Source organism: Daldinia decipiens, assembly GCF_022478715.1.
Source record: "Daldinia decipiens strain CBS 113046 unplaced genomic scaffold F4813scaffold_55, whole genome shotgun sequence".
Taxonomy (NCBI): Eukaryota; Fungi; Ascomycota; class Sordariomycetes; order Xylariales; family Hypoxylaceae; genus Daldinia; species Daldinia decipiens.
In genome coordinates this window covers 20,683-40,354 of record NW_026054598.1, presented here as the reverse complement: position 1 = coordinate 40,354, position 19,672 = coordinate 20,683, and the positions used below count along the sequence as shown (strand labels likewise).

At 47.3% G+C, this 19,672-nt stretch overlaps 7 protein-coding genes across 7 annotated transcripts; 2 read left to right on the top strand and 5 right to left on the bottom strand.

Annotated features, from left to right (window-relative positions):
- The first annotated feature begins 270 nt into the window (after window positions 1-270).
- F4813DRAFT_376201 (Isocitrate/isopropylmalate dehydrogenase) lies at window positions 271-1,752 on the top strand. The gene is made up of 2 exons (XM_049245091.1): window positions 271-411; window positions 503-1,752. Exons 1-2 carry the CDS (start codon window positions 387-389, stop codon window positions 1,564-1,566), a joined length of 1,089 nt encoding a protein of 362 aa, XP_049094940.1. The 5' UTR covers window positions 271-386; the 3' UTR covers window positions 1,567-1,752.
- On the bottom strand, window positions 1,753-5,065 carry F4813DRAFT_376197 (translation elongation factor G). Its single transcript, XM_049245090.1, has 4 exons — window positions 4,651-5,065; window positions 4,462-4,573; window positions 2,376-4,399; window positions 1,753-2,292 (listed from the first exon to the last, which is right to left on the bottom strand). Exons 1-4 carry the CDS (start codon window positions 4,857-4,859, stop codon window positions 2,238-2,240), a joined length of 2,400 nt encoding a protein of 799 aa, XP_049094939.1. The 5' UTR covers window positions 4,860-5,065; the 3' UTR covers window positions 1,753-2,237.
- A 60-nt stretch (window positions 5,066-5,125) lies between these two features.
- F4813DRAFT_376195 (acid protease) lies at window positions 5,126-7,995 on the bottom strand. The gene is made up of 2 exons (XM_049245089.1): window positions 6,964-7,995; window positions 5,126-6,860 (listed from the first exon to the last, which is right to left on the bottom strand). Exons 1-2 carry the CDS (start codon window positions 7,271-7,273, stop codon window positions 5,713-5,715), a joined length of 1,458 nt encoding a protein of 485 aa, XP_049094938.1. The 5' UTR covers window positions 7,274-7,995; the 3' UTR covers window positions 5,126-5,712.
- Window positions 7,996-9,032: 1,037 nt separating this feature from the next.
- Window positions 9,033-9,624, bottom strand: F4813DRAFT_394113 (uncharacterized protein; the record flags this gene model as incomplete). The annotated part of the gene is made up of 2 exons (XM_049247520.1): window positions 9,033-9,190; window positions 9,309-9,624. The coding sequence occupies 2 exons, from the start codon at window positions 9,622-9,624 to the stop codon at window positions 9,033-9,035; spliced, it is 474 nt and encodes a 157-aa protein (XP_049094937.1).
- Window positions 9,625-10,086: 462 nt separating this feature from the next.
- On the bottom strand, window positions 10,087-12,669 carry F4813DRAFT_285289 (MFS general substrate transporter). Its single transcript, XM_049240534.1, has 3 exons — window positions 11,511-12,669; window positions 10,983-11,420; window positions 10,087-10,906 (listed from the first exon to the last, which is right to left on the bottom strand). Exons 1-3 carry the CDS (start codon window positions 12,334-12,336, stop codon window positions 10,341-10,343), a joined length of 1,830 nt encoding a protein of 609 aa, XP_049094936.1. The 5' UTR covers window positions 12,337-12,669; the 3' UTR covers window positions 10,087-10,340.
- A 1,417-nt stretch (window positions 12,670-14,086) lies between these two features.
- Window positions 14,087-16,765, top strand: F4813DRAFT_400448 (fungal-specific transcription factor domain-containing protein; the record flags this gene model as incomplete). Its single annotated transcript, XM_049248266.1, has 8 exons — window positions 14,087-14,296; window positions 14,351-14,702; window positions 14,756-14,996; window positions 15,071-15,102; window positions 15,153-15,216; window positions 15,345-15,346; window positions 15,389-16,556; window positions 16,599-16,765. Exons 1-8 carry the CDS (start codon window positions 14,223-14,225, stop codon window positions 16,763-16,765), a joined length of 2,100 nt encoding a protein of 699 aa, XP_049094935.1. The 5' UTR covers window positions 14,087-14,222.
- A 69-nt stretch (window positions 16,766-16,834) lies between these two features.
- On the bottom strand, window positions 16,835-19,669 carry F4813DRAFT_400440 (MFS general substrate transporter; the record flags this gene model as incomplete). The annotated part of the gene is made up of 6 exons (XM_049248265.1): window positions 16,835-17,559; window positions 17,618-17,798; window positions 17,856-18,191; window positions 18,267-18,548; window positions 18,612-18,815; window positions 19,487-19,669. 6 exons carry the CDS (start codon window positions 19,667-19,669, stop codon window positions 16,904-16,906), a joined length of 1,842 nt encoding a protein of 613 aa, XP_049094934.1. The 3' UTR covers window positions 16,835-16,903.
- Window positions 19,670-19,672: the final 3 nt, after the last annotated feature.

Here is a 19,672-nt window from a genome sequence, read left to right as displayed (position 1 = left end):
TCTAAACTGCCGTGCTGCATCGTTGATTAGGTAGGTACATTAGGTACTTACCTAAGTACTTAGGTTACATATACATATTGAACCATACATGTACCTAAACTAGGTAGCTGAGGGAACCTTCATCTACAAGCTAAGGTCGTTTGCTGCAGGCAAGCGATAGGCTATTTTAATACGTCGGGGATGTACATATGTACATACCTAGGTAATGTACCTAACATACTCGTGTAACCCCCTGAAATAATCCCTCCGATCCCGGCCAGGGTATAGACCCCACCACCAGAAATTTTGTCGACGGAAGCTCCGTTGAGCTTCATTTACTACCTGCTTTGCGACTTGCTTGTTAACCAAACATCACGCACCATACGCAACTCAATTGAACCCGCGCCATGGCCTCCCGCGTGCTTAGAATAGGTCAGTAGATACTACACGTTCATATAGACCCTGGAATTCCTACCAATTAATAAACCACATACACTCTAACCCTCAATCGCTCCGCAAACAGGTCTCATCCCCGGTGACGGTATCGGTCGCGAAGTCATCCCCGCCGGCCGTCGGATCCTCGAGGCCCTCCCATCGTCGCTTGGGCTGAAATTCGAGTTTTCTGACCTATACGCCGGATTCGAGACATTCGAGAAGACGGGCGTCGCTCTACCCGACCGCACCGTCGATGTCCTGCGCAATGAGTGCGACGGCGCGCTCTTCGGCGCCGTGTCTTCGCCTACCAAGGCCGTGAAAGGCTACTCCTCACCTATCGTCGCTCTGCGCAAGAAGCTCGACCTTTATGCAAATGTGCGCCCTGTAAAGAGCGTTCGTACTGCCGCTAAGCCCATCGATATGGTCATCGTACGCGAGAACACCGAAGACTTGTACGTAAAGGAGGAGCGCACCATTGAGCGTCCCGATAGTGAGGGCGGCAAGTACGCCGAGGCTATCAAGCGAATCTCAGAGCGCGCATCCAGTCGCATTGCCACTATGGCTGGCGAGATCGCTCTTCGCCGTCAGAAGATCCGCGACTCTTCCTCCTCTTCCTTGTCCATCCATTCGCATCCACTCGTAACCATAACCCACAAATCCAACGTTTTATCCCAAACCGACGGGCTCTTCCGCACCGCATCGCGCGCCGCTCTGTCCGCACCGCGCTTCGCCTCTGCCATAACAATCGAGGAGCAGATCGTCGATAGCATGGTATACAAGCTATTCCGTCAGCCCGAAGCCTACGACGTCATCGTCGCGCCAAACCTATACGGTGACATTCTATCTGATGGTGCTGCAGCTCTCGTCGGCTCTTTAGGATTAGTGCCTTCGGCAAACGTAGGCGAGGGTTTCGCAATCGGCGAGCCGTGCCATGGTAGTGCGCCCGACATCGAGGGTAAGGGCATCGCGAACCCTATCGCTACTCTACGCAGCACTGCGCTCATGCTCGAGTTTCTAAATGAGGAGGATGCCGCGGCGAGAATTTACGCTGCCGTCGATGCTAACCTCGAGGAGGGAAAGTTGTTGACGCCCGACCTGGGTGGTAAGGCTACGACGGAAGAGGTTGTGCAGGATATTCTGAAGAAGCTGTAAATACACATTGACTCTATTTCTCAGTGAGGCTGGTCAAGTATATATAGTAAGTTACGATGAGCGTCTGTCCTGTTGAATATGAGGAACATGAAAAGGAAATGGGGCCAAAAAAGGAATCAAGGAGAGCATACTAAAAGTTATGATCTAGACTTAATGATACCAATCAAAAGCTTTCAAATCGTTATGAAAAGACAAAACTGGAGAGAAGAAGTTTTTATTTTTTTTCCTATCCTAGGTCTCATACTCTATACACCGAGCTATTTAGTCTCGCTCTTTAGAAGTAGATTCCGAAATCATTTCATTTCATTTCATTCTTCATGAGCGTAAGCACCAGGCTGGGCGCAGACGTACCCAGCCACCCGGTCATATCCCCAGTGTCGATGTTGCGCATAGATACTTTATATACAGGTTCTATTTGCATATCGAAGTATGTCATCACGTTATATTATACACCCCGTAACCAATTACAGTCACGACTCTAGGGTATGGGTCAACTTGGTCGAAATATTAGAAGTATTTCCCCTAAATTGACCAAGTCGCCAATAATAAGGCAGCAGAAGCATTCGCTTGCTCAGGTGAGAGCATGTTCGAATGCATTCAATACGGATGTGTTTTGAGAGCCATCTCCTAGCCATCCCACCCTAGGACGGAATTCCGTCGATAGACGAAATTTACTTAGTCCTCTTGGCCTCAAGCTCCTTCTCGTACTTGGCGACCAACTCTCTCCTGTAGGTACATTGTCAGCGAGGCCCGTCACATTATATTCACCGCAAAGAGTTAGCATATAGAGCAAGGGATGAAAAACGTACTGTAGATGCGGCGGCGCAGGTGCGTAATGAGAAAACTCCATGCTAAATTCTCCTTTTCCTTGTGTGGCCGCTCTTAGCTGCGTGCTGAAGCCGAACATGGCATTCAAGCTGCAGTCCGCAATCAGCGTAAAGTCCTCGGTACCAATCTCCGTGTCAATGATAGTCGCGTTACGCTTGTTCACCAACATGAGGATGTTACCCTGAAACTCATTGGGCGCCATGATGGTCGTCTTCATTAACGGCTCTAGCACTTGACCACCGGCCTCCGGGAAGGTCTTGCGGAATGCCATCTGCGCTGCCAGGCTGAAGGCAAAATCAGAAGAATCTGTGACGTGCGTCGCACCATCGTTCACCACCATACGGGTTCCGATAACCTTGTGACCAAGCAGAGGACCCTTCTCACAGGCGACCTCGAAACCTTTAGCACAGGCCGAGATGAACTTGTCCGGAATAGCACCGCCCACAACCTGGTTAGAGAAGCTGTTCTTCTCCGGCTCCTCATTCGGTTCGATCCATCCACCGACGCGAGCAAAGTCACCGGGTCCACCAGTCTGCCTCTTTAGCAAGTAATCGAAATCGGCCTTGTTGCTGATAGTCTCACGGTATGCTACTCGGGGCTGGCCAGTGATACAGTCGACCTTGTATTCTCGCCGTAGACGCTCGATGTAAATTTCCAAGTGCAACTCGCCCATACCCGAGATGATAGTCTCTTCGCTTTCCTCGTCGACGAATAATCTGAAGGTAGGGTCTTCACGTTGGAATCGGTTCATCGCCTTACTGAAATTGTCTGCATCCGTGCTTCGCTTGGGCTTAATAGAAAGTGACATGACCGCATCGGGTACGAACATAGAAGACATGGTGTATGGCAAGTTTCCGTCTGTGAATGTATCGCCCGAGGCGCACTCGACACCGAATACAGCACAAATCTCACCGGCACCAATCTCGTTGACATCTTCCATCTCGTTGGAATGCATCCGCACGATTCGGGGAATTCTGACCTTCTTGTCGGTTCGTGAGTTGAAGAGATAAGTGCCCTTCTTCAGGGTACCCTGGTAGACTCGGATATAGGTGAGCTGGCCATAATTGTTCTCTTCAAGCTTGAATGCTAGACCAACAAACGGCAGCGAGTTATAGGGGACTAGCTGAGTTTCCGCCTCACCCTTGGTGCGATCTAAAGCCACATTTTCCACGTCGGCGGGGTTAGGCAGGTAGTCACAAACAGCGTCAAGTAATGGTTGGATAGATTTGTCGGCTAAAGCAGAGCCCATCATAACGGGCGTGAACTTCAAGGCGATAGTCGCCCTTCGGATGGCGGCCATGATCTGCTCGTTGGACGGGGTACCTTCTTCCAGGAAAATTTCGGCAATTTCGTCATCAACATCTGCTAGCTTCTCGATCAGTTCCTGACGTTTCTGCTCCGCAAGCTCCTTCAGGTCCTCGGGGATGGGACCAGTTCGAACAATTGTTCCCTTAGGTCCTTCGCTGTAAATAGCTTTCATGCCGATCAGGTCGACAACTCCCTTGAATTGGTCCTCGGCACCAATCGGTATTTGAATAGCTGCGGCAGGGATCTTTAACTTGGAGTTGATCTGCTCGACAGCCTTCCAAGGGTTAGCACCCATTCGGTCCATCTTGTTCACAAAACTGATTCGGGGGATATTGTATCGCTTCATCTGCCTGTCTACAGTAATGGTCTGGGACTGAACGCCGCTGACAGCGCAAAGGATCATGACGGCTCCGTCCAGAACTCTCAGGGCGCGTTCGACCTCGATGGTAAAATCAATATGTCCTGGTGTATCAATCAAGTTGATATGATAGGTATGCTCCTCCCCGTCCTCTACCTTCTTCCAGTCACAGAACGTAGCAGCGGACTGAATGGTGATTCCCTTCTCTCGCTCGAGTTCCATGGAGTCCATCTTAGCGCCAGCGCCATCCCTACCTCGCACTTCGTGAATAGCCTTAATTCGCCCCGTATAGAATAATACACGCTCGGTAGCAGTAGTCTTACCGCTGTCGATGTGTGCCTATGCGAAAGTTTAGCATAACCCCCTCCTAGCGTTTTCTCATAGGGTTGGTTGCGACGTACAGCGATACCAATATTGCGCACTCTGGATAACCGCTTTTTTTCTTCTGGGCTCATCTTGGCAAAGACGGCTTCAGGTGTAAGGCTCGCCGCGTCCTCGGCAGCCTTCTTCAACCTGTCGACCGGACATCAGTCAGTCGGCCACTTCACTATTATCCTACAACATGCTCGGAATAGTACAGGGAAGCTTACGCTGCGCCGGCAGCAGAAGTAGCCGCGGCATATCTTGGCTTCGTTAGCTTGAAATATCTTCTCCCCTCTACACGCAACGGGGCAGCAATCAATGGAGCAGGAGAACGAGACCCTGGGACTCTGGAGCCCACACTGAGAAATCGAGCGTTGCATCTCGACCCTAAAATCCGGCCGTCATTGAGGACAGCCACGGCACGCTGCACTCTCATGATTTCTAACACGTAATAGAATGCAGAAACGAGTGAGTTTAAAGCCGCGAGGAGTAAGGAAAAAACAGAAGTAAAGATTGGCTGCCGTGGACTGCGGAGTTTAATATTTTGTATTTCTCGATATGCACCAACGAAGCGAAGCCTAAGAAATTTTTGGGGCAATTGGAAAGAGATAACAGCTTATCGGGGAGCTAAATCCCGCCCCTCAGGGACCACTCACAGCGCGTCAATTCCACATCCCCATTTTCAATTGAAATAGAATTAAAGCTTCTAATAAGGTACCTCAGGTACGTACATAAGTACTACTATGTATCGGCACATCTGCTATTAGTACTAATCTCACTTGATCGTCAACTTTGAAAAACTACCTAGGTATCGTTTGCTGCCTCTAGAATATGTCAGTTATTATCTAGGTAGGTAGATAGGTAATTATCAATAATCTATCCAACTCAGGCAGTGATATTATACATAGCTATTGATATGTACAAACTTTGGCCGAAATGAAGACCTTTTTCTTGCCCACCCTTGCTTGTAAGCACGATGATGAAGTCTCTTGTTTCCTCTTAGCGTTACCTAGACCCGTCTACTTGAGTCTAGTTTAGCATCCATCACCAAATCTACAGCATTGCAGCCGCCCTTATTTGTTTTCCAGTGCCCTATGAAACCCAGTCAGTCTATAAACAGGGTTACGAATCGTAGGTATGTACACTTCAAATGTTAAACGGTCAGCCTTGAGTCTAGCCCAGAAAGTGCTTGTTCGGCTCAACATATACAGGTAAATAAAGACGATGGTAAATAAATGATGGCGCCATGTGATCTGGTCCCAAACGCTCTGAACCTATGACAAATCCTTCTAGAAAAGGAAAAAAAATCCACTGCCGACCATCACTAGACTCATACTAGCCCCCATGATGGTTATCCTGGACAAATCTAAGGGAGGCGGTAGCGAGGCGCCAGAATTCTTGAAACCACCGCTGGCACCGTACGACGGTGTCTCGAGAGAGCTGCTCTGGGTTACCTCGGCTTGGTTAGGCGCCGCGGTAGCCGAAGGAATTTGAGCACCAAGACTGGCGAATGCGACAACGTTAGATGCAGTCGAGTTGAAATCTGTAGGCGCCATCGCAACTTCATTATTAACCAAGTCGTAGACCACATAAGCCGATCGCAAGAAAGTGTCTCCTAGAAGGAACGTTGCACTGCTGCTGCTGAAATTCTGGATACCGAATTGACAGGCCACTTCCCCTGCGTTTGGACCATCTTTAAACTTGCTAACACCATTCAGGGGCAGAACAAGCTCGTCCATCGTGACATTGATGACTGGACCGCCAGAACCACCGAACCCGAACGAGAAGTGACCTTGGCTAGTTCCCATGCTACAGGGGAGCAGCGGAAGGCTCGCTTCACTGTAATAACTGGCGCCCACCTCCTGCCAGATCTGTTCTGCTAAGTCTGTTGGCAAATAGCTGAATGTGGTGCCAGAGTCGAGGACGACGGGGATGGGAAACTCGGAAGAGAGGGAGTCGGTTCCTGACGGAGAGGACGCTTGCACAGACGTTAAAGCGACAGTAAAGGACGAAAAAACATCGGAGCCCGAAGCTTTGTAGATGTTTATTCGGGTAAGGTCGCCTTGGTACTTCTCGGTATCGATTCCGCCGAACAAAATACTACCAGTGCTCGCATCTAGATCATTTAACCACAAGCTATACGCATTGGTAGCAATAAGTCCCTGCTTTTGCATCTTTACCGGGAGGTTGTCATATGTAGAAGAAGTAGAGCGGGTAGTACCGACAATAGCCTCGCTCGCTACATATCCCACGCCAACGAGGCCGTACGGGATATCGGTATTGACGCCAAGACCCATAGTTAAATTGGTCAAGGTGGCGTCGCCGATTCCAAACGTCTCTGCGATATAATCGCCTTTCGAGTGACTACCATCGACATAAGAAATGCTGAATTGATTTTGCCCCACGACGGAGAAGGATGTAGAATCGGTTTCGTCAACTAGAAGGATCAAGAATGTTTAGTTAGCTATGATGAACTCAAGATGTCTCTTTTTTATTTTTTTTATTTTTATTTTTTTTTTACCCGTCCGGTAGTCACTTACAAGATCCCAGATTGCAGCCCGGATTATTGGTAGTTTTTTGGCAGACGCTAGAGCTGCTCGAGGGTACCCAGATGTCGCTCGATCCGGTATCCAGTTGTAATGTTAATTTCTGCGCAGGAGTGCCGACTGTACAAGAGGCAAAATAACCCCCTCTAAGTTGCTCGTTGGTGATAACCTCCGTAACTGTTCCATCTTGTCGCCTTACGAGCTTGGCTCCTGTTTGCCTTCTATGTATATCCCATTGTACAACTTGTGCTCGAGCAACGGATGCGACTAATGCGCCGGCCGCAAACGTCGTGACAGTTTTCATAGCTCGGATCTAAAAGGATCTGGCAGAATAGGTTGCACCGCAGCCGCTAAAAGGTCTCGGATAGATGATCGTAGATATTTTGGCGTAGGTACCCGGGGAATTAGCCAAGAGTTTTCGTGGGGTAACCCAAGCAAGCCAAATTGTTAAGGGTTCTCGAATAGGATGACGCGGTCTGTATCTTATGGACTGAACTCCAAGAAGATGGAAATGGAAGAAAAAAAAGGAAGAAGAAAAGAGCAAACGAAAGACAATGCGAGCCAAGGATGAATGGTATAATAAGAAGGAAACTAGACAGACGCCAGCGGCTAGCAAAAAGAGAGGTAAGGTGTGAGTTGAAGTGAATGAATAATGCAATAGAAAAGTAACAAAGAATGAGACGAGACGTAAAACCCCAGGAACCAGCCCAGATGCCAAGGAGATGCCAAGATGATTAAATTGATTAGAACCAACGACTGATAACCTTAAAGTGGCGGGAACGATGGGTTAGAAGCTGCTAAAAAATGCTAAGCTTTGCAACTCCCTGTTTCCCACGCTGCTACGTAAGCCACGAGATTATTTTGATATATTATTGCGGCAGTGCGATCGATCTATCAACGGCTAGCAAAAAGTTATTAGTCGAAGTAAATAAAGTCGAGAATCGAGAGTCGAAAAGAAGATGTAACAGGATGAAATGATTTGTAAAAGGGGCACGAGAACAGAAAGCGGCTATACATAGGATGACGAGGCGCCTGAATCAGATCTGCATTTCATTGCGTGGTCGTACTAAAGAAGTACCTTTGTACTAATCTGCCGGTTTCCCGAAGGCAACAGGGTACCTAGTAAGGTTATCTGATACAGGGGCTAAGCCGGTAAATCAAGAGGCGCAGCAAAGGCGAAATCAACTATATTGTAGGTATGTGCAATAGTAACTGTTGCACTAAGTGCTGCTAGTCTTAGGCACCTCACTAGCGACATACAATTATAGATTTAGGGAGTATCCTACCGTTAGAAACAACCGCAACTAACATCAGCGACGACGATACATACATTCAGCATGACATTGAAACCATTCAGAGCTTATTAGACAACCGGCCTTCACATCCTGCGCTTTCCAGTGTGTTTCCAACCTGACGCTATCCGCTGCGCCTACTAACGCTTCTTTTTGCTACATGATGCCACAAGCTACACGAGACATACTCTTACAACCAAATGATGCTTAGAAATATCGACATCACTTCCACTTGAAGCTCTATAAATAATAGAAATACCTAATGACTACGAAACGGAAAGTTACCGGAAGCACGGTAGCTAAAGGTATCGTTGTAAACTGATCGAAAGGAATCCAGATGTACAATACAGTACCTATGCTCAATAACTGATTGGCTCATACGGACTCAAGATGCGACGAGGATGTCTGCTAAGCCACCCTTAGGTTAGAATTGCATACGAGCACCTATGATATGCAGCTAGGTACGTTCGCGATACCGCCTTACTAGAATCTCAGCTGTCGCGGGGCGTTGAAACAACGGAAGTCTAGAATCTTGGCAGCTGAAACGCTTGATATTGTACATCGTCACCCTCTTTTACCCTTTTTATCTCAGCGTCAATTTTTATTAAGGAACTCAAACAACCCAGGTTAGGTACCTACCTACCTACCTAGGTAGATTAGGTAGTCACTAAACGCTCATTCACCATTTACATTCCAAAAATACCCCCTTGAAGATGCGCCCCACGTTCTAATGCAGTTTTCTCATATTACATTTCGCCATGCTTCTCAAAACTAGATCCATCGGTCTCTAGCATCGTACACCATATAATAACTTCCGTCATCTCTGACAGAATTCTGACCAGACCGGTTTGAGAGCTGGCCGTTTCGTTTGCGGTTCGTGTAATATATGATGCCCCAGACGAGCTGCGCAATGCTCGTGATCATGGGTACTACGCCTATTAATAAACCTAATGTACCGAAAATCGAACCGGCTGTCGTGGCGATTATAGCAGTGATGAAGTATGCGCTCCAGATCAGAGTCTTGATGCATGCGAACGAGAGCAGTACATCTGTATTCAACCGGCCCCCCGGCGTATAGTATAACATCAACAATGTCAAAGATAAGAGTACCGACACCGTGGACGAGCGTAATAGTTCCTATGATCCTCGCGTACTTGACTAGGTCATCGGCCTCATAGCCTAGGTACACGATCGTAAAGGCACCAGACGACTTAATCTCGATCTCGCTCTGCTGCCGCTCTACGGAGGACGCGCCAACGAAAAGTAAGGCTGCGGCGACAGTAGAAATGACAATGAAGAAGATTTGTAAAATCCAAAACGGTAGCACGTCGCGCTTCCGCCATATGCCTTTGTATGGTCGCATTTCGGTTTTGTTTCTTACGATATGTTATGTTGTTATATTCCTTTCTTCATTGACTGTGAATCGATATAGGATAAGTTGTCAGTGTACCTTGATATTGTAGACGCATTAACGAATAGACAAAGTAGGTATTCGCTTCTAGACGACAGGCTTTTACCATTCTCTTAAGCCGCTCTCAAAAGTCATCGTTGAAACCATATGGAGGTACAACATTTGACATACTCCTTTCCGTTGGACTACGCCGCCGAGGGGGGCTGCTATACCGGCCATTATACCACGGGAAGCAGATCCTCACGGTGCAACAGGACTCTCATATCTCCTCGGCTTCTTGGTAACACTGACTGGCTAGGATAATCAGCCCTTTTTGGTATTAGTATCGAGATGGCAGACATCGTATAGACCGTAACTCCTGTGGCTGAAAATACTGGGTAACATATACTCAGCCTACGGCCTACCTACCTCCTTAGGTAGTCTATGGAGTCATTTTAGGATAAGATCAAGATAATTTTTATTCGCTCCCTGGATAATGAACCCTAGACTCCTCATCTAACGCCTAAATACTCACCGCCAAGTTAATTCATTCTAAGTCCTCCCAGCTTTTATCTACCTAACGCATATTCCTGTTATAACTCTTAGATAAGTACCAGTACCTAACATTGCCCATATATTTAACAAACATTCCTTGTAACCCATATACGTGCCCACGTTATCTTAATTCTTTACTGTACATGCTCCTTTTCCTCGGCCTTGGGTATCCGCACCAGGGTTGCTGTAATGAGAGCTCCCGTTAGGGCGGAAGCAAGTCCAAACCACCAAATTGCCTTGAGCCCCTGGAGCCCAATTTCACCTGTCGGCAGCGGATCGACCTTTACACCTATCGAGTCCGAGATCGACGTCATGATGGCTGATGTCAAATTTTGTACTGTTACCAGCAAGGCCCCGGCCGATCCCTGGTATGACCTCGGGACGCTAGAAGTAATAAAGATGGCGGCTGCCGCAAAGCTCATGTCAGGGCCAAACGTTGCCAGCGCCACGCCTGGTAGTGAAAGCGCCCAATATGATGTGGATGGCGTCTGCGGTAGGAAGAATGCGGGCCCTAGAGCAAAAGCAATCATACTTGCTGTTAATATCCAGTGCCCCGGGAACACGTGAAGTGTCTTAGACACGACGAAGGCTGCCAATATGCCGACAATACCGTTCGGAAGAATGTATAGAGCTACCGTGAGAGGACTGGCGCCTTGATAGCGCTGCCAGAATTGGACGGCGTAGAATTGCCATGCGCCAGCTTAGCAGGGTTCTGTTAGCATATTATCTTGTCCGTCCTTTTTTAATAAGACGAAATTAGGACGGTGTAAACTTACTAAAACCTCCAAAGCCGAGGAAATATGCCAGCAGAAGAGCTGCAAACCCGGGGGTTTTCCACAGGCCATTCGGGACTAGAGGTCGCTTGACAGAGCGTTCGACAAAAGCAAACGCGACGAAGATCAAGAGGCCTACCGCGATGAGCGAGTATGTATAGGGACTCCAATTGGCCGAAGAACCCTGCGTCAATCCGAAGAGCACAAGCCCGCAACCCACAGACGAGAGCACGGCTCCGAGGTAGTCAAATTGCCGGAGCGAAGGTGCATCAACGTCATTGCTATCTTTCGCGGGGCTGAGATCCGGTAGTGTCATCTGTGCAGCTACGGCGCAAAGTACTAGGAAGATAGCTGTGCTTCCAAAGAGCCATGGCAGATGTGCAGCCAGCGCGCCTCCATGGATGCAACCTAACCAAAAACCTAAGGGGGCTCCGGCTGCCACTACAAAGATTACGGTCAGCAATGAATACAGCGCTAGAGATAGGTTCCAAAGGAGGGAACAAGAAATCGGAACATCCTAACGTCACGTACTCAACGAGAAGACGCGCGTTTTACGAACGCCAGGATTGTAGACGCGGCCGAGAATGCTCATGGACGCAGACACGAGAATCCCTAACGAGAGCCCTTGCATAGCACGGGAGACGAAAAACAAGATCTTGAGTCGGGGCGATACGGCCCCGGCGGCGACGGCATGCCACGCTGCGCTCCACAAGAAGGCACCAACCATCAGGGGCCTCGGGGCTGCCAAATCGGCAAGTGATCCGGCGACGATGACCGACAGTCCGCTGGCTAATAGTGCGGAGCCCAGCACCCAAGGAGTTTGGGTGGCCGGAAGGCCTAGAGCATCGCGCAACGCTGTCTGTGCGATGTTCGCATGACCGTACGTAAGCGCGAAGATGAGTTGTCCCGCTGAACACACTAACACGAAGACTATCTCGGCCGCCAAGTTCGGCAGCTCGGGAGGAATGCCTTGAGATAAACCGGGGCGGGAAGTCCCTCCGTTACCGCCGGTTTCCTCGTCGGGATGGCGTCCGGCGACACTTCGGCTCCTGACGAGCTCCAACATGGGATCAGGAAGGACTTCATCGCGGCCGTGGTCGGTAACGTCGCGCGTCTGTAACTGGATTTCAATTTGGCTGCTCCCGCTCTCGTCCGGGGTCTGGCCAAGAGCCTGCGCGAGAGCTTTACGATCTAGAGAGAAGTAACTGCTACGCGAGGACCCTAATAGAGGATCGGGCGAAGCAACGCTGGAAGGGAAAGCCCCGGTTTCTAGGCCTAGACCCATATATGGCGTTTCTGCGCCTACATCATGGTAGTAATCGGCGTCTGGCAGCGGGTGTGAAGGATTATGATCCATAATTAATTAGCAAGAGGGGTCAAGTTCAAGTCCCTTAGGTTTAGTAAGACCTTAGGTCTCCCTCGGTGGGAGTGCCGAAGTGTAAAGTGCATTTTTATAAGGCGACTGTCGGTCCCGGTGGAGTCGAGTAAAGTTTTGGTTGGCATCGGAGACCAGCCGGACGTGCTATCGTTCACCTTGCATTAACGATACGGGCCCCCATGGTGGAGTGTATGTACGGTTCCCCACGTCATAGATCGTGATGTGAATGGCTGGAAGGTAAATCTTTGCAATGGGAATGAAACCCATTGCGGACTACTAACGGAACTATATGAGGAGATTTCTTGATGTGGCCAATCACTACCGATTTACACCGCCCGGTCTACGATTCAACTTGTAGGATATTGTATGTACCTATTTATATCCGGCGTCTGCAACTGATCAACTGATATAACATTCACTGATATAACATTCGAAGATAAGGATTGAAGCATGCCGTATCTGCCAACCACTGAGTCACGATTATTTTGTCTGCGGTGTAGGAGCAGTTGGTGCTCCGGTGATGCTTTCGCTTAAGTATTGCAATTGTTGTTGGGGAGGTGGGCTTGGCGTTTTGGGCGATTACCTCATTGCTATGTAAAATTAACTGACCGGTTCGCCACCGCCGAGTCTTTTTGCAGCATTGGATTTACCTGGGTACCTTACTTAGGTAGGAACTGGAAGAAATGAGAAATGCGTTGTTAATCGGTGGGCCTTTTCTAACAACCCTGTTTTGTAGTCTCTTCATACCTTCAACTGACTGATAAATTCGAAAGTCGTTACTAGCCCTCAGCGCTCTGTCTTGACCCCCCTAGTGAATGGTATTATATTTATTAATATAAAGCAACATGATATTAATATAATAGTAGTAAGTTTCTGGTACGATACTAAGCCTGATAAGTTGAGTATACGTAGATGTGACGAACATAATCCTCGAAATACGCGAAGGATATAAATTAATTTACTTTCTCTACTCTTGTCTCCCTCCGCATACTTATTCTAGCATAGAAAGATAGCCTCTATGTTAGGCTAGCTATTATGTCGCTCCTATAGCTTGTTAATCTCGTTTGTATTCGACTTAATGATCTGATCTCCTCGTAATGTATAAATGTATGTGGGAATGGTATTTACGTGTTTAATATATATTAGTTTGTGGTAGGCTTCTAGTATTTATCGGTTTAGAGATGCAATTATGATAACGACGGCTTTAATATTCAAGTATGAATCTCAAGAGTGCTTACTGAAGCTGACTCTTTCATCAATATCTTTGAGAGCAGCACCCCATATAAACTCTGCCTTTACCGCGCTAATAGATCCTAAGGTTTTCTATTAACTAGGTATTAAGATCCTTAAAATCTTTCAAATTTAAATATTTCATTTCAATTCATACGCCTATAAAAGATAGTGAGTTACCATTACTTCCCGATAAGTTATACATTATCCTACCTACCTGTGACCCGTGGGTACCTAATACTAGAACTACAAGAGATATCTGGAGACTGAGAGATTGGTAGCTCGAGATTTCTATAAGATTAATAATCATCCTTTATAGTGAGCTTACTCGAATTTCAAGCTACAAATTTCTACCCCTTTTGGATCCATTATGTGTATGATGAAAGCTTGTGGACAGAACTAAAAACGGGCCTATAATTGAAAAAGAAGTAGGTAAGAAAATAATTTAATATCCAATAATGATGCGTCAGCGTATTCAAGTAGGATTCTGCTAGTCCTGACCGCCCTCAATAACTCTACAACCCGAACACACTCCATTGTCCATTGAAAACACTTGGTTATTCATAGCATGTCTCTCCTCGTTCTATCTATATTCCTTCTTAAAAGCAAAGTCCCTGGAACTGACTATCTAAGTTATGGTGCAATCAATATCCCACGGTAGGAGACGTGACAAGCCTATTTTGAGCTGCGGTTTCTGCAGAGGACGCAAGTAAGTACCTGTTTCTTTTGGTGATAATATGGCCCGTGCTAAAACCCCTTGTAGGCTTCGTTGCGATAGGCAGTCTCCCTGTGCTGCTTGCGTACGACGCGGTAAGCCTGAGGAGTGTATCTACAGCTGCTCAGAGGAAGAGCGAAAAGATGCTGTCGACTACAGGCCTCGTACTAGAGGCCAACAGACGCGCCAGAGAATTACTCGCCTTGAAAATCTAGTCATTGAGATGGCGCAGAATTCATGTCGACCATCAAGCAGTAGTGTAATGCCAAGCGGGGTCCTTAATGATACCAGCCCACAGCACCAGGATAGCAATATAATAGATGATATGGGGAAATTGAGTCTTACTGATAGTCATGCAATCTACACTGGTAGCTCCCATTGGGTTACGATCTTGGACGATGTAAGTTGCTACGATAGAAAGTCTCTCAAACAGTCTGATGACGATTTCCCCAGATCAGGCATCTCAAAGACGAGCTCTTGGAGGAGTATCCGGAAGAGTACTCTGAGAATAATGCGAATTCCGAGCCGACCCTGTCTGATGTTGGATCAATGCGGGGATTGCCTGCCACGAAATCCTCTCTCCTTAGCAGTGCGCCTTGTCTTTCGAGAGAGCAAATTCTAGCTATGATGCCTCCGCGGAGAGTGGCTGATAGACACGTATCCCACTTTTTCAATGATTATGAGATGGGCCCTTGTAAGCATTTAAATTGGTATCCGAGCTGTTGATTGGGATTCATCGTTAACTAAGCTAATGTCACCACTTGCTAGTTATCCTACACCGAAACACGTTTCTCTCAGAGGTTAAGAATCCGCACCCTTATTGTTGATTGCTTACTTATTCTATGTATAGTATGAGACCTTCTGGGGTAATCCTGCTGCTACCCCCATTATGTGGATAGGGCTTTTGTATAGTGGTAAGTATTAAGCATGCCGAAATTTCTATTTCTCCTGTTGTTCAAGTGTTGTTTGATCAACGATATCTAACCTTTAACAGTAAGTCGAACAATTCTTTCTCTTGGGGGCATATATTCAGTCTCTAGAGGTGTAAGATATGAATACTAACACCAATTTTATTCGGGTTTATAGGTCATGGGCATATCTGCCTTCTTACAGCAGCAAGACGCGAGATCTCACGGCTTGTCTGCCGCCGAGGCACAAAATATGTTAGAGACATATCGATGCCTCACCACTCATTGCTTAACCGCCGGGGATTATCTTCGTCCCGGTAAGTACACTATAGAAACCTTGACTTTATACTATTTTGTTGAACGGAACGTGAACATCGACATATCCGTAAGCAATTGGATTCTTATCGGTGTCATTATCCGGATTGCGTTACGCATGGGCCTTCACCGTGACCCCTCTCACTGGCCAAACATCCGACCTTTGCAGGCAGAACACCGGCGACGGCTCTGGATCATCCTGTACCAGATGGACTTCTTTTCGAGTACGCAAGTGGGATTGCCACGTATTATAAAGGATTCCCAATGCGACACGCGTCCGCCCGCGCACTTGTTTAGCTATGATATAGGCGTCGAGCATGACGAAGTCCCACCCGAGAGATTGTTGACGGAATCTACTGCACTCTTATACATTATACAGAGAGACAGAATAATCAGAGTAACGGCAGAGATATACGATGTAATTGAGACGGGGCCACCATCACCACCCACCATTGCTACGTTAAGCTCCAAACTTCAAAAGGCTATCGATGCCATACCTGCATGGCTTAAATATAAACCACTCGAAATATCAATCGCGGATAATCCTCTTGCGATACTGCACGGGATGTTCATGGATGTCCTTGTACAGAAGGCTGTCTATCTCCTCCATCGGTGGAGCTTCATGAAAGGATCTTCTGGGGAAGAAAACGTGAAGTATAACGACATCTGTATCAATGCTGCACTTGCAATACTAGAGCATCAGAGGAGAATGAGCGAAGAGGTTCAACCTGGGGGCATTCTATTTAACATCCGTTGGAAGGTACCTATATCCCTTAATTACGAATTCCTACAGTCTACGATGATGCTGTGTTTCGCGTTGAGCAGGTTTGACGATGGGCACATCGGTGCCGGAGATTCATACTCTCTACATAGACGACATGACATCGTCGAGGCCTTGACCTTTGCAAAAGCTCTGTGGGAGAAGGATGCAGACCAACTTACGGAAGCGCGAAGAGCAGCAAAAGCAATCGCAGCTGTGTTGCGACAAGATTTGAACAAATCAAGCGCGTCAACATTGGCAACCCCGAATGGTGACATGCTTCATCCATCTGTGAACATTGGCCATGCGGTAGGGTTCCCTGATCAGATGTCAGGAGAAGCTGCACAAAGCTATTTCGATAGTTTTAACTATGAGCAAACCATAGCTTTGGATCCTTCATTCTTCGCGGTCGAAACTGGAAACATACTAGAAGACTTCGTACCAGAGCAAAATCATCCCTTAAATTCTGGAGGCTATTAATGATAAAGCTTTTAGTCTTATATTGCTTGCGAAAAGAATAGAACAATCTATATTGGATTAAAAAGGATGACCCCCCTACTAACTATCTAATTATCATATAATTATCCCCATCATAACAGGCACGAGTTATAGACTACTTTATGAGGTAGACGGGGAATCCCCCTTCTGCTTTTTCACACTGCGCCATTCCATACCAAGCCCACCAAAAATGGAGAGGCAAGATATGATGAGTGAGATTTGGAAGCATACGCGCAGCGATTCATTATAGCCTTCCAATGCAGCGGCAAGGTATCCAGAGGGAATGGTGTTCAAGAGATCGGTGGCGCCGGCGCCTGCAATCTTTTGAGGATCGAAGCCCGGGATTCCGGCAAGGCGTGTGGATAGTTGGCCGACCAAGACGTTTTGCCCGACTGAAACGAAGATGGCACCAAAGAGTGTCTGGGCAAAAAGCATAAGCGAAGCACCGATAGACACTTGGTCGCGCGGCAGCACCGTCTGAGCAGCCATGTTAGGTGCCTGGATACAGCCGCCAAAGCCCCAGCCGAACAGGATCTGATAACCAATCCATTGGCCTACGTTTGAGTCAACTTGAAGTGTAGTAATCAGGCCAGTACCAATAGCTGTGAGGCAGATACCGAAGATCACGAAGGGCGTGTAGTAGCCGATGCGGGTAGTTAGTACTCCGGCGAGAATGGACGCAATAACGAGAGCAAGCACCTGAGGTAGAAGGTGAATGCCGCTCTCAACGGCTGAATTCCCTTTGACAGCCTGGAACCATATGGGAAGGTAATATACTGATAACCCAGTGTCAGCATGCGGCACTATATCCTATCTGAACGGAAGTATACTTACGGATTAACGTCTGCTGCGCGCCAAGGCAAGAGCTCACGAAGAAAGCGCTATAAATGCTTCGCTGAACAAATATACGCGGTGGCACCGTGGCTCGTTCCGGCCTCCAAACTTGAATCAAGATGAAGGCAATCAAAAAGGCGAAAGCAAGCACCAGCAAAGCAATAATTCGCCAATTGTTCCACTATATGCAGTTAGTTCTGTCTGGAAAAAGCACCACGAAGGGAATTCCAAAACTTACACTATACGTAAACCCACCCCATTGGAGAGCCAGACATAGACAAACTACTCCGGGAATGAGAACGGCTTGTCCCTCAATGTTGAGCTGCAGTAGTTTACTTCTCAAAGTATTCTTGGCGTTAGAGCGATCGGGAATGTGAAGCAAGAAGAAGATAAACATTATCACGACGCCGCCGATGGGCAGGTTGATATAAAAGCACCATCTCCACGTAATGTTCGTAGTAAAAGCACCACCGACTAGCGGACCTAGCACTGACGAGATCCCGAACACAACACCGAAGAGACCTTGGTACATTGGCCGTTTCTCCAGCGGTACAGCATATACGATAATAGTGACCTAATGTATTATAATATCGGAAAGTTAGAACAACTACTGGATAGTAATATCTAGTAAAGATAAAGGGGAACGTACAACACCAGACTGAACGCCTCCAGCCCCTATTCCAGCGATTGCTCTACCGATTATAAAAGCAATCGAGTTAGGCGCCGCACCGCAAATAGCAGAGCCAATCTCAAACAGTAGGATAGCCATCATAAAAGTAGCCTTAACGCTCATAAGTGTGTATAATTTTCCAAATACTGGTAAGAAAGCGCAGTTGGTGAGCAAGAAGGCTGTGCCGTACCAGCCGATGTCGTTTGACGCGTCGAACTCGTTAGTTATGGATGGTATAGCGGTCGAGATGATAAGTCTGTCCTGTAGATGACGTTAGTTAGCTAGTATATCCTATTTTAGACATACTGCTATCCGCTAACATACCAAGGCTACCAAGAATATGCCAATATAAAGGGAGATAAGTATGATTGCGAGTTTATAGCCCGAAGGATACACTTGGTCAGCTAGGTTGATGGTCCTTTCACCTTGTTCGCTCTCGCGTTGAAGCTCTTTCTCCTCTGAAGCCATAGTTGGGTGAATGTAAGTAGGTTGGACTAGGAGTGGGATAAGAAACCCGGGGGAAAGGCGCTATTATGAGCTACACTATAATACAGATACTTGATGCGTGTTTAGAGACAGATCAGGTAAGAATTGAAGAGAAATATATAAAACCGATAATGAAGTCTATCTAGGTATAGGTGATGGATATTTATACAATCTAACGCCTCCTATTGTCCATAATCACGGAGCGTGCCCTCAATCCGTTGTGGATCCTACAAACTCGATTCAACTCACCCTACGAATTCTAAGTCCATTTAATTTTCCATTGTCCTTGCTCATTTCAGACATAACGGAGCGGGTTTCCACGGGGTATAATGGAGCTTACGACCGTCCGTCCGACCGTCCACTTTCCGACGCTCCATGTTGCGGATCGGGGTGGATGCTTTCCTGGGTATTACCCCAAGTAATTATTTATATTAGATCGCTCGAATATAATCATAATACTGGGTTATGGGCTACGTTAATGACTAAGTCGCGTAAATTTTAATAGATCGTCTACAGTATAGGCTTGTCCAGCCTTAAGTATATTTATGAACTACCCAATGTACCTATGCCACGGTCGCATTCATAAGGTACCCCTAACCTAAGTAGACACGGATGAAGCAGATGGTGACTTAATAAGCGTGAACCTTCCCCTTTCTAAGGAACTCGCAAACTAAGCAGGTCTGCAGCTGGACGATGCGTCGTTGTGGATCAACATAAGCCGCCGTAGGGGGTTCCAGAGGCTGTGGCTTGGGGCCATTTCCAGGTGGGTTAACAGATTGTAGAGTTGCAAGCGTCTTCCCGGAATTGGCCCTCGAGGACTGGCCCGTATACCTATCGATGTTGAACGGGGGCAGGTCCTTGCCACCCCCGGCGCCGTATTGATCTGAGATCCGCATGGT